We start from the raw sequence: 13,813 nt of genomic DNA, 5'->3' as shown, positions 1-13,813 counted from the left end.
GTGCTTTTATGTCACTGAAGATGCTGACAACCATTATTCGATCGATTAAGTTGCTTACTTTGCCAGGTACTGTTTTATTTTAGGATGGAAATGGAACATTGCATTAGCTTTAAATACTCAAACCTGGATTTGAAGTGTACACATCCAGTTTGAAGTTAGTCAATTCGAGGGGGAAAGATGCTCTAAAATCCCAGAGAAGCAACATCAAAACAATCGGCATCGTACACAGAAGCTAAAGTTACTTTAAGGGTGCCGGCTGGTCACAGGTACTGTAGATATGGGTTCATATTACAGTGAAACAAGTTCAGAATTAATGTCGGTTTTAATTTAGTCGTTTGAGTGTGAAGCTTAGGTGGAAACCCACCTAAGCTTATGGAGAACATGCAAGCTCCACACAGGAAGAGTCCGAAACCCGACGTGGACATTTCTCGAACCACTTACTCTGCTTCTGCCGGTAATTTATGGCCAAATTAATAAGCCGAATAATATTGACAGTGCGTTACGCAACTGCATTTGCTCAGTGCAGCTGAAAGTAGTGACGCAATTCAAATCCTTACTAACCAGTGACCATAATTATACACAATTATACAGCAAATTCCATTTCTATATTCACATTAATGTCTTCTCAGGAATAAATTAAGGGGAGGAATTTAGCACTTAACTTTTAATGTGCTGCCATCAACGAGAGGAGACCGAGCTTCATATTTGAATAGTGGCAAACACATGACACTATATTAAGATATCCGATCCTTTGGAAGGAAGACTCAAGTGAGTTGAATGTGGCATAATTTACCTCGAGAGAAGTGGTGACATTGGACTTTTGATAGACGATGTTTAACACATTGAAAAAGATTTGGAATGAATTACCGAAAAATAGAGTTTTTGATGGAAAGATGGCTTTAAGAGCACAAAAGACTACGGAACATTAAAGTTTGGCTGTTAAGAATTGACTCGCATGGCCCAGTAGTTAACCCCGAGGCTCATGCCACAAATGCAGTAGATTTTGAAAGCGACCGCATCTTCAAGGGCAGGACATTTGACAAGCATCGTTACAATTCAACACATCTCCTTTTGGCGCTTTGTTCGTTCATAATACCAAAATGAACTGGCCCCATTCACTCTTGAATCCGTATGAAGAGGAAGCAGTGGTGCAGGTCAACCCAGACACCACCTGAAATAACACTCCCGTGATAACAGAGGCACACAAGAGGCGGCGGATTTGGTTACATAGTCAGATTTTATTGGACAGAACGGTCACCAGGGCTACAAACATGAAGAAGCAAGACAGTGGCGAAGCAAACGCCAGGGGGAGACCTCACCTCACTGCAAACACTGCCGGGGCCTGATCTGAGTCACATTAACGTGAACGTAGTGCCAAAGAAACATTTCAGGTATTTGGGTCACGAGAAGCTCATCTGGATGACGTGAAAAACCTCAAACTCTCTGGAATGTTGACGTTTTTGGGGATTTTTTGGGGGGCGGGGGGGGGACTGAATAGCAGAGTGGAATAATGGTAGAAAATGAACAATACAGGGGAGAAAATACAAATACAGGGATCTTTTATATTTCTTGCGCTGAGTGGAAAATATTGCGATTTCAAAGGAACTTTCCCTTAAAACACACATCAGATATCGATTTTTTTTTTTTTTTTAAAGGGCAGACTGAGACAGAGGCTGTAAAGAGGAATTCTAGCAGGATTCATTGTAAACCACAACAGCTACAAACCATCTTGTTTGAAAGAGTCTCGGACGTGTGGAACCTCTACAGTGGCTGCAGAGCAGATAGTGGACTAATAACACTGAATAAACACAACAGAACCTTCAAGCCTCCCGTCCTCTCCCCCTGGACACCCCCTGCATCACTTGTCTTTTTCTTTCGGACACCAGTTGGTTTACATTTTTACTCATCACTACAAGATATATACGATACAATGGTTCACATTTTGCATATATCTGTGCATTATACCATATTTACTTTTTTTTTTATTCCTTTTTTTCTTTAAAACAATGTAAATTCAATCTCCAACACCTAGTTAGGAAGGGTGGGGGTGGTGATGGGAGGTGGTGGGAGAAGCAATAAGGGGTCGAGGGAAGAAGAGACAAAGTGGGGAAGGACAGAAGAAAAAAATCTTAACGGGATAGATACTGGGGTGGGAAGTGGTCTGTTCGCTGCCTGATGGTGGTTGGGGGGGGGGGGGGGGGTTTCGACTTTTAGCAGCGGGTTTCGTAGATGCCAGAGCGGCCGATGTACCGCACCCATTTGATGACGTCGTGGTCACTGTAGTTGAGCTTGGACTCAAACACCTTCAAGTAGCGCACCTTCAGGCCGGATGGGGCGAAAGGAACCTGCGGGGAGCGGAGGAGGAAGGGTTAGGGCGTGCGGGAGCTTGTCGGGCTGCAGACTCGCACCGAGAGCTCGGAGCAGGAAAAACACGCGCTCGAGCCGCTCGTGATCAGCCTTCAGTGTGGAAGAGCAAACCTGCGTGACATCAGCCCGAGTGTGTGTGTGTGTGTATTAATCACTGTTGTCGGGACTGAAACATGTTGACACAATCACAACATGGGAACCCGTCCTACCCGTCCTGGGAAGAAAAGTCGAGTTCCGTTTCACAGTTGCACTCTTTCAGGTATGCATTACCTCAAAGTTCATAGAGATGGGAGGCCTGGCCCATTTCTTCTTATCGTTGGTGGGCAGCAGCTCAATCTCAGCGCTGATCTGAGATTCCTTCATCCCGGCCATGCGTTTAATCCTGAACACACGCATTATTTCAACACGGCGTGCAAAGACACATTGAGAAATCCGTTCGGTTGCAAAAGACACGAGGTTAAACAAACAACGACCACGAGGTCGTTAAACATTGACTGGGCAGAAAACGGAGGCTACTCACTTCCAGACGATGGCGTTCTCACTGGCCTTGTATTTGGCTTTTCCCTTCATACAAATCACCTGCACACCACTGGTGTTGAGTGGTGTTGGGATACGCACCTGAGAGACGGAAGAGGAACCACACTTCATATTTTTTAATATATTGTGAGGGGAAAAAGTCTCAAAGTGCAAAAAGCATGTAAAACGAGCTGACCTCTATCTTCTGAGCCAGCAGAGAGGGCTTGAAGTTGGACTTAATGACCACCTTGACCTCTAATTTGGTGCGACCGACCTCCCTGACCAGAGGAATAACCCGGAAAGGCAGGATGATGTCCTTAGTGGTGCGATATCTGCAGAGGCGGGGAAAACGCATCCATGTGACAAATCTACGAACATCTCAAGAAATACGACTGTAAACTACCGGGATCAACTCAACAGCTACAGTTTCTTGTGGTATTGAGACTTTTGAACTCTGTGAGTTATTAACAGACTGGAGCCTCTTGTCTAGTCTGCCTCAGGCCTCAACTCCTCCAGTCACAAATCAGTTAAAGTGGAGCAGAGAGGGTGGGGGGGGGGCAATAACAGATAACTGAGAAATTATCACGCTGGTCTGCATCGCCCTTGAAAGAAAAGCTCAACACTTGTAGACTGGCCTTTAGCATTCATTCACAAAGACTTCATATGAGAAGAAAGAAAAACTTCTAATTAAGTATAAACACTGTGTGTATGACTAAAGTCAGAAAGTCTGCACTCCCAGTGGAGCTAATTTAGTCATTACTGAAATAATCGTGGTTTGAATATTTGTATACTTCTAATGATCAATAATTGTATAATTACAGTGGTAATCTTTCACTCACACCTTTAGGAACTACAAAGTTATTGTCGCTGGTTTCTTGACACACACACACACACACACACACACACACACACACACACACACACACACACACACACACACACACACACACACACACACACACACACACACACACACACACACACACACACACACACACACACACACACACACACACACACACACACACACGATCTACTGACCTCATGAGCTCGTACTCTCCATCAGGAGGGATGAAGCTGATGCTGCGCTCAGAGTCAAACTTACTGAGTCGCACACACTGGTGGAAAGTGCAGTCATCGATGGCTATGGACTGCTTCCCACTGTCAGCAGAATTAAAAAACAAAACAAAAACAAAAACAGCAGAAAAACATGAGGTGATGAGAACAGTCCAGAAACCGTTTTGGAAATTATACCAATTGGAAAAAAAACTACAACTCTCCCTTGAATTAAAAAAAAACTAAACAAAAAAAACCCAAAACAAAATATCAAATCATAAGAACACACAGAAACACGACTGCTAGTACCAAGACATGTGCACCTTGTCGGGGTTAATGTTGCTATTCGGTACTCAACAAATCACAGTCCATGTTAGGTGTTTTGGTGAGGGGGTTAAAGGTCAAGCAGGTGGGTGTGGGCTAATAAAACAAATGAACCAGTCTACAAAAAAAAATAAAAAATATATAGAAAATTAGGAGACAAAACACCAGGCAGAACACCAAAGAAATAACGGAGCGCGTTTCATTTATTTGTGTTGAGTGTGTGGGGAGCCACAGTGCATGAGATGTACACCGAGGGGCCGACACCAGACAGGGGTGTGTGTGTGTGTGTATCTGTGTGTGGGTGGGGTGAGGACACTTCAGTACAATACCTTCCTCCCCCTAAATCACTGAGGTACAGCACATAGAAAAGAAAGAGAGGGAAAGAAAGGAGAGATGCATCCAAAGGAAAGAAAAAAAATGTAAATAAATTATAAAGTTTGTCTTGTTGGAAAAAAACAACAAGACAACAGTGATAAAACACAGACAGTGGTCCTCAGAAATCTCAACAATGAAGCTCATTGTCAGGATCTCAGGAAAGGAACTCAAATATTGAAGGAATTCCAGCTTTGCTTGCGATTGGCTCACCTCTTCCCGGCGTCGTCAGACGCTCCTCCCTTGCCCTGTTTGTCGATGACGATCTTGTCATTCATGCCGAATTTGCACTCGGGCATTCCACTCAGGTAGCTCTTCATCACCACGCGGCCCGACACGTGGGCGCTCAGGACCTGGCCTGGAATGAGAAAAGGGAGAAAGAACCTGTAATCTCGGTGTGAAGGGAGGGAAATTAAAGGTTTTCTGAAACACAGTGCTGCGATCATTATCAAAATGTTGTGTCCGGTTGACTGTTAAATGTCTTAAACGGGGCCAAAAACACCAGGAAGGGAACGAGTTGTTCTAAAAAACAGTTCACAGCACCTTCAATATACTAAATGTGGAATTTGGGAGGGTGGGCTTGGCTGAAAGTCCAAATTTTCTCTCTAGACTTTTTTTTTTTAACCCTTATTTTCCACCTCATTTCTCAGTAAAACACCAGAAGTCATGAACCCACTTCCAAAAAAAATAAGTAAAGGAAGCTGGTTTCTTTTAAAATATTACTCAATTTAAAGTGGCAGAAAATCCTGCATCTCTTTTCACGACTCCTTCCATTAGAGTTTTTACTACGCTGGTTTCATCCATTGTTTCAATGTGATCTTGCTGCATTAGCCTCTTTTGGTGCAGCGTTATGATGCAGCCTCACTTCCAGGTACAGGATGTTTAGAATTAAGGTGACAAGACTGCTCCAAGACTAATGCTGCTCTGAAAAACATGCAGGAGTCCAGCATTGGTGGGGTAGATAGCCACTGCACAGTTCAGTCCACCTTCAGTTTTCAGGCACGCTGCACAATAATGTACGCTTCATCTAAAAAGCTCAATTCCCCGAGAGGTCCCCTGTGAGATATTACTACATCAACAGAACTCGGATAACCGAGCCTTTATGGCGGCCTCAGTTTACAGACTGACTCGCACGTTGGCGAGTAATTATCTTTGCGCATTTATTGCAGATCTTTTTTTAAAAATCCCATTAAGGTTCGCCTGATTAAAATCTAATCCGTTGATCTTCAAATGAGAGCCCACATGTGTTCCACATTTGGAGGAATTCCTTCAGGCTGTTTTGGAGATAGTGTTTGCAAAATGAGAACTTGACATTGTAATAGCTTGTGCAGAGGACAAAAAAGGTCTGGAATCTTAAATGTCTCTCACACAGGACACACCTTTCTCCACCTTTAACTGAACCTACAGACTTGCTGTCGAGAGAAAGTTGAATTTCTAGCATTAAAAGGAACTTTTTCATTAACATCTCCCCCCCCCCAGTTGTTCGTCCTCTGTGCAAACACACCTTGCGGTGACATGAGCAGATTGACGCTTTCCAGTACGTCCAGGAAGAGCTCATTGCGGCGATACTTGATGCCCTCGCGACGCCAGCCGATCTGCCCGGTCACCTGGCTGGTGATCTGAGACTGCTCCTCTTTTGTCTGGGGGACAGGGAGAGAAACCGTATCACCGCCAACAAAAAGAAAAGGCCGACAGCAGAAGGAAGACGATGAAAGGGGATCATTAGTGCTACGGGGAAGGTGGAAAACAAAGGTGACGGGGTTCGATATGTAGACAAAGGTTGAATATCAGTGTGCCTGATGTACCTGATGCTGAGGCGTCCAATGACCGCAGCGGAAGAAGAACGGAACAAAAACAGGAAAATAAGACATTTAATCATTATAGCACATATACATCAGTCATTGGCTCCTAATGGATTGAATCAAGGTTTCATTGTTAAACATCTAAAGCTGAAGTAAGTGTGATCCAGGGAGATACTGGTCTTGCTGACCTGCCCCTTAATGCCCTGCTGGGTGATGAAGGTCTTCAGTGCTCCAGTCTCTGAGTTCTGGGGGTAGCCAAAGTCCAGGATCTCTGCGTGAACAAACAGCAAGATCGCTCTGGGTCAGAGATAAGAAGGATGAGAGGGGAACGACTGGAACACACACGGGTGGAGGAAACCAGTGTGGACCGAATCAGACGGGAAACACTTCAGTGGAATGCAAACATTAATGCACAGGAGTAAAAGAATCACACGCAATTGATTATAACATTGCTACCAAAATAAAAGCACCCCCCCTCCTCTCCCCCATCCCCTCCAACGTACCATCCAGCAGCTCATAGATGAGCACAAAGTTGTTCTTGATGTTCTCCTCACTGATCTTGCCAAAGTAAGCCGTCATGACGTCACACATCTTGTAGAGGAACTCGAACACCATGGCAGCGTTGACATTCTGCTTGGTGACAGCTGCCAACCAGATGTTGGAGCGTTTGACATGAAAGAAGCTGGTGCGGGCGATGTTGGTCACCGGGGATCGCACTTGCTGCCGGGCATGGATCACGTTAACACGGAACGCATCCACGGCATTGCGCCTGGGGAAGGAAGGGAGGAGGATTTGAGACGGGAGGCGACATGTTTTATCCAACACTGAATCAGCGCGCAATGTCGCACCCTGTGACTTCATGTGGAAATATTCTTGCAAACCGTTTGAGACTAATGAACTCCAGACCCGAGGAGTGAGCACAGCCATTGTAAAGGATCCTAAGCTGTCAAAACATTGACACTTGGAGGTGGAATATTATGAAGGACAAAAGGGAGTTCTGTTTAAAGTAAATTTGGATAATTACAGGTGGAAAGAAAACAGAAACCTTGACTTAACACACATGATCACAGCATCGTGAGACGAAAAACTAAGTTGCATATATACGGACATTATGACCATGCACTGGACAAACCCCATCCTTCTTGGGGTTTTACTTGAATTGAACTGTATGGAAGTTTCACAGTGCACGGCATCTCATTTCTAGAGCGACTCTTAGGAAACTCAGCCTCAATTAACGTGGATTTATGGATAAGGGGGATTAGCGTGAAGGATGCAACACGTTACGACAAGAAAATCAAACCATCTAAAGAAAAGGATGAGAACCCCGGTGAGACCCATTCCCAGGTCCCAATACCTCTTCGACATTTCAACATAGTGCAAAACAGTCAATTATACAGCTCTTATTGTACCAATTACTCCGTATGAACAGCACCATAGTGAACAGGCCGGACACGTCCACCTCGCAGCTCTGATGGTGGAAATTATGCAAATCTGCCCAGAAATAAACTGACATCTTAAATATGTCTTCAGTGTGGTTTCATAAACTTGGGGATGACAGTAAGTTGACGGCATGATGTCACTCGACTGGATCAGAAGCCACAATAGATACGACATACACGATTCTCATACGCCACTGCGCTTTCAGGGACTTAAGCAAGACGAACCAAGAATCGCGGCAGAGCTGTGAAAGAGAAATGGTTCCGATGGACATTGTTTCGGTATTTCATCCACTTGAGAATCAACAAACTATTGTTTTGTGCAGCGCAGATGTCGCTTTGATCGTCACGTCATTTCCTGCTGCCTTGCCATCTGTTGCGGCTCGTAGCAGCAGTCACACTGCGGTGCGCTGCGATGGCGGTCAAGAAACACTTCACGCTGTTGAAAGGATGTCTCAGGCTGCCGCACGTTAAGAGCAACGATTTTAAGCCCTGAGCAAACAAGCTTAACTTTTGTCTGAGATCAACAAAATCGCACAGTGCCTTAAGACCCCGTCTGCTTTTTCAGTAAACTATTGAAGCGGTTAAAAATGTAACTCAACCAGGACAAATTCTAATAAAGTTCTTCTAAAAAAAGAAAGTTTACACAAAAAGAATTCAAGCTTAGCCATAAAAAAAAACAAAAAACGGACACTCTCCATCAAACCATCTCTTTATTTGTTATGGGGGGGGATGAGGACTGAAAAACCCATCATATGACATGCTCAGACTACATGCTGAAAGCGCTAACTTTGAAACAAAGTGTGGCGGCGGCGTCATTTCTCTGGATTCTTCTGCTGTATTTCACTTTACTTATCACTACAGTATCAAGACAAGTGACTCATGCTTGGAGAGCGTATCAAGGACTGGACCGTGGCGTTGACAGGCATGCAGATCAGGGTGTCGGGGGTGGGGGGGGTCATTGATTGGTGACTATGAAGGGGAGGAGAGAGGAGGGGGGGGGGGGGGGGGTCATGCTTTTGAGGTTAGAGCGTCTCTTACCTATTCCTACAGGGGCGAAGATGAACAGATGGAGGAAAATGGTGATACAGAGAATAAAGAGGAAAAGAAGGATGAAGTAAAGGAGGAGACAAAAATGCACAAGAGACATTTTCGTGCATCATGTAGACAGTGAGTAACATGGTGTTTATAATGATGCTGTCTTTGCTGCTGAATATTTTGGGGACAAGGTTTGCGTCACTACTCCTGTGCTTCACTGCTGCTGTAGTACAGCAGCACAGCAAGTGTGGAATCCTTCATTTGCAGCAATGTTTGTATGAAGAGAATACAAGGGTATTAGGGGGGGGTGGGGGTAAAAAAAAAAAGTGTAAAATCGCTCCGAAAACCTCAATAAAGCACATGAACAGCAGGTTTGAGAGCAACTTACTGTCAGGTTAATTTGCACTGCTGCAGTCACAGGGGACCACCAGAGGTGACGCTTGTGATTTCAATGAATGTTTGAAGAAGAAGAAAAGTTCAATAAAACTTCACGTGGATTCTCTCAATTCCCCAATGAACATTTAAGAAATGATATTCCTCGTTATGCTTTGTGGAACTGTAGCAATAGAGTCTTGGATTGATTTTCTATCCAGGACAATTGTAATACATATTTCAGGAGGCAGAGACAAGCACCTGTGCCATTAAAGGACAATGAAGGACACATGATGGGGAAAGAAAACCCAAGGCAAAACCAAGAAGTTTACTCACTGCCGCTACACACAGGACGAAAATGGAAGGGACACACACACACACACACTTCTGCATGATACAGTCGATGTCAAATAGACAAGTAACTGGTATGGAAGTGCTTCAGCCCGATAATGCAACAAGTCACAATGAACAGCTCTCCAACGCAGCATCAACCGTTTCTGCACTTCCATGTTGGCGTTGTGAAGCCTCACATACCTCAACACCTGATAAAGATGGAAGTCTTTTTCAAAATCGCCACAAAATGCGAGTGAGATTCAACAGAGCTGCTGTGGACCCAAATAAATCGAATACCATGCAGGTGAATTAAGTCATTATCTTCCCTCATACACTCTCCATACCTTTACAACACTAAGATGAGACACTGGCCTGGTGTGACTTATAGCAAACAGCTTCCTCTGGACCTTCTGTCCATATAAAGACCCTGACTGGACAGACAAGCGGATCGATGCCACATAAACAAACAAGAAACTCAAAGAAAAAAAATCTTCACGATGTAAGTATTGTTTGTGCTATAATCCGAGATTGAAGCCCTCAGTCAGTCGATGTGGATATTACCACTGACCCGACATCACTTTTTATTTTATTACAAACCTTTGTTTGGGGTCCTCCCAAGCTAGTTTTTAAAACTACAGCAGATCTTCCACATAAGCGAGTTGTTGCAAAAGATACTTTTAGGCCATTTTCAGCAGGTGTTTTTAGCGATCAGCCAAAGACACCCCATACAATGAAGAAACTGACAATTTATTTAAAGCTTGAACTATAAGTGTAACTTGTAACAATGAAAAATGATTAATAAAATTAATAGGCCTTCAAATTTGAGCACACTTAAGTAGAAAATTTGTTTTGTGTTATTTCAAAGATTAACATGTGAAAATGCTTCTTTAACATACCTACTTTAGAGACTGTTCAACATCAAGTGACTAACAAAAGTAGTGCTTTTTCAGTGTTTTTGCTTTGTGAACCTAAATGGCAAGTCATGAATGCAACATATGCCTTTAATCAAACACATCACTCTTGATATCAATACAGGATTCAGCTGACTCAGAGGTCGCTGAACTGTGGAGTTCATTTTGATCCCAACTCTGCAGACAGATAAACGGCAGGAAGCCGGTTCTGGAGCCACTTCTTGTTGAGTGTAGATAAAAACACAACACGGCATTTTGTTCACAACACCGCCACCTCATGACTGCAGGAGTGTGAATGCTGAGGCGTATGTACGAGTCTCTAAAACTGTCAGGAAACATCCAAGTGCGCTAAAAACCACATTAAAAAGCTATTTCTATTAACATGCCACACTGCTTTTGATGAAAAACAGAACTGAGGTGTCCTTAAACCTCTCTTGATTTTAACTTGGTGAAACCAACCTGAAATGGACAGAGCTCGCTTTATTTACACTCCACAACTAAAATATAATACTCAAAACTTGGCGCACTGAGGCTAAGACATCACTTCCTATCAGTATCACTCGCTTATGTTTGATAATGAACTTGGTTTTGTTCGACGTGTCAATGCAAAATTCAAGGATTTTTCCCCCCCAAGTGCAAAACCAGGAGTGATTTGCAACTGTTAAAGAACCTCTAAATACAACCATAAGAATCAGTCTACATCAGCACCAGTTTTTTATAACTTCTTCAGTATAAATCTAACAAGATTATGTGAGTGCTGCAATTGTAATTTTAACATTTCAAAGAACAACCCCAAAAATTTATATTTCGTGTGAAAAGGGGACATAATCCTCTAATCCGTGCTTAAATCCAACCCGTCTGTCCCCCATCAGATCGGGCCTTCTCACTGGCCCGGGTCCCCTCAGAATTTACATTATATTTGCGCCTGTGAAACATACCCAATGTCATCTCGGTAGACACGGGAGATGAGGACCTCCCCCTTGTGGTTGTAGATAAACAGTCCTCCAATCATTGTGGCTGCTTCTCAGTCCCAACTTGCCATGATGAGACCAAACCCCTCCTGCAGGGAGACAGAAAAGAGGAAACCGAGAGGAAGGGAAAGGGTGAGATGGAGAAGTGAAAGCAGTGAGAGAGTGACCGATAGTACAGAGAGGCATTTGTTCCTCACATCCGCTTTATTGGATGGATGGGGACACACACACACACACACACACACACACACACACACACACACACACACACACACACACACACACACACACACACACACACACACACACACACACACACACACACACACACACACACACACACACACACACACACACACACACACACAGCTGCATCACTGTGATGGTGACTCATTTTTTTGGATGCATGCACATGTATTCACTGTGCAATGCAAAGTAGATGGTAAATCCCTTCTACTACTGGAGGAAAACACGGCCTTTTCTCCCATAGTGAGATTAACTGCAGATTAGCAGCCACCAGTGTGAAGCAGGATGTCACAAGGTATCAAGGTAGAAATCTGTTCTCACCGTCAGGTGTTTAAATCTCACCAGCTCACATGAAAGTCAATCAACGAGTGAGATCAGCATTTGCACACAATGAAATCCACACACAGCCGGTGCCATTGCTTTTGACGGCTGATTTATTTGAATATTTAGCGTCTAAATCTCAGCAACCTCGATCAGAAGTGAAGCTTCTGGAAATCAAGAGGATGAAGGGCATGCTTGGAAATTCCTCGAAGACGAGATTCCTGACGGTGTACCCAAGATGAAGACACAACACGTTTTGGTTCTCCAAATGCACATAAAGTCACTGTGGAAAGACTGCTGAATCGTGACCGAATAAACCGGGCACCGGACCTGAGAGGGGGGGTTTAATCGCCCTTTTATTGGCGAAGTCAAGATGTCTGCTCACTCGGGCCATTTCCACTGACGTTAGTGCATCTTTCATAGACTCACTCGTTGCGCGAAATTCCTGGATTTTAGTCCATGTTGAGTGGCTACAGTGCCGCTCGAAGCTTGACCTTCAGCCAGGACCGGAGTGATGGAGAATACGCCGACTGAGAGGGAGCTAGGCTAATTTAGCTCGGGAGAGAGCGGGCTAGCTGGCAGTGAAGCGGCGTCGAGTCGAGCGGAATCCTCAAGCGGCCTTCCGGCGAGAGGAAGAACCGTTTAAACCAGGATCCTCCGACAACTGCTGTAAATACACGCCAGACAGCCTGCAAGCTATTTGAGAAAATGAGGAGCGCGGCGATGATAGTCGAGTGCAATCACTCACAAATGACAGAAAATGAATTAAACGCTATTTTAGTTTGAAGAGAAAAAACGCGTCTGTTCCGCTATCGCGCTAAATGCTCGCTGCTAACTTGACGTTAGCTTAGCAGAGCGACAGGCTAACGTTAGCGTCTCCCCCTTCCGCGGATGAAATGGTTTCCCCGTTAACAAACCAGCAACCGGGCCGCACGCGGCGATTCGGAAGAGGAAAAAGGGCTTGCCGCCTCAGCTCCGGTGGGCTTACCCGAGTTCGTTCGCGGACCCCGCCGGTCTTTCGCTCCCCCCGCTCGGCCTTGGATCTAGCCTGAGTCGGATCCAGTGGCTTCCCAGTTCACGGCACAGCCGCTAATTCCGCTCCTTCCTCCTGGTGCGCGGATGGCTGTCAGCTGACCCGCCGTCCTTACGCACGGCCGTTCCGCTGTGACAGGAAAAGGCGCGGCCGGAGAGATCTGAAGCCGCACCCAGGCCGTGTTATTGATAAGCTGCACCGGCAACTGCCTCATTAATGTCATTTTCCTGACAATTGTAGTTTTTAGGCAATAGCGTGTTCAGATAGCCCCGTTTGTTATAGTGGAAATTGTATCATAGTGATTCTATTACCAATGTGCGACCTTTGCACTTACCTTTGAAGAGCGGAAATTCCACTCAAGACGTATTTATCTTGAGTGGGTGGTCTTATTCAACTTTGATCTGCAGTCAAGTTTGTTTGTTTTTTTTGGGCCAAACTCTAGTGGACATGCTTTTGCACGATTCAAACTCAGGGAATATTGAGCATTAGACTTTCAGTACTGAGGCAACTCGAGGTACACAGGCTGATCTTTGGCACACATTCTCACATACAGACACACACAAACACATCTGTGGACCAGACAGCCTAACCTTCACATTCCTGCTCTGGACAGCCTGGAATCCACTTCTCGTAATTATAAATGTGACCTGAAGTAGTATTGAAAAGAAAATGCACTGTGTTGCAGTTTGTTCACAATCTTGGCCACACACACAAA

General features: G+C 44.6%; 1 protein-coding gene across 1 annotated transcript; it reads right to left on the bottom strand.

Annotated features, from left to right (window-relative positions):
- Nucleotides 1–1,218: 1,218 nt before the first annotated feature.
- On the bottom strand, nucleotides 1,219–13,195 carry LOC308135803 (AP-2 complex subunit mu-A). The gene is made up of 11 exons (XM_080503923.1): nucleotides 13,054–13,195; nucleotides 11,466–11,587; nucleotides 6,941–7,206; nucleotides 6,626–6,708; nucleotides 6,140–6,275; nucleotides 4,849–4,993; nucleotides 3,925–4,044; nucleotides 3,080–3,215; nucleotides 2,888–2,985; nucleotides 2,638–2,749; nucleotides 1,219–2,345 (listed from the first exon to the last, which is right to left on the bottom strand). Exons 2-11 carry the CDS (start codon nucleotides 11,537–11,539, stop codon nucleotides 2,211–2,213), a joined length of 1,305 nt encoding a protein of 434 aa, XP_080360049.1. The 5' UTR covers nucleotides 11,540–11,587; nucleotides 13,054–13,195; the 3' UTR covers nucleotides 1,219–2,210.
- Nucleotides 13,196–13,813: the final 618 nt, after the last annotated feature.

The sequence above is a fragment of the Blennius ocellaris genome (assembly GCF_963422515.1).
Source record: "Blennius ocellaris genome assembly, chromosome: 10".
NCBI classification, from domain to species: domain Eukaryota; kingdom Metazoa; phylum Chordata; class Actinopteri; order Blenniiformes; family Blenniidae; genus Blennius; species Blennius ocellaris.
The sequence above is the reverse complement of the archived record's forward strand: the minus strand, read 5'-3'. Positions and strand labels throughout refer to the sequence as shown.

What these genes read in the sequence shown, in the direction of transcription:
- LOC308135803 (XM_080503923.1), bottom strand. Translation starts at nt 11,539, where the DNA reads ATGATTGGAGGACTGTTTATCTACAACCACAAGGGGGAGGTCCTCATC. An exon ending in GTCTACCGAGATGACATTGG is followed by an intron (nt 7,207 to 11,465) that starts GTATGTTTCACA and finishes TTCCTTCCCCAG; the next exon opens with GCGCAATGCCGTGGATGCGT. An exon ending in CCATCTCTATGAACTTTGAG is followed by an intron (nt 2,346 to 2,637) that starts GTAATGCATACC and finishes CGCTCCCCGCAG; the next exon opens with GTTCCTTTCGCCCCATCCGG.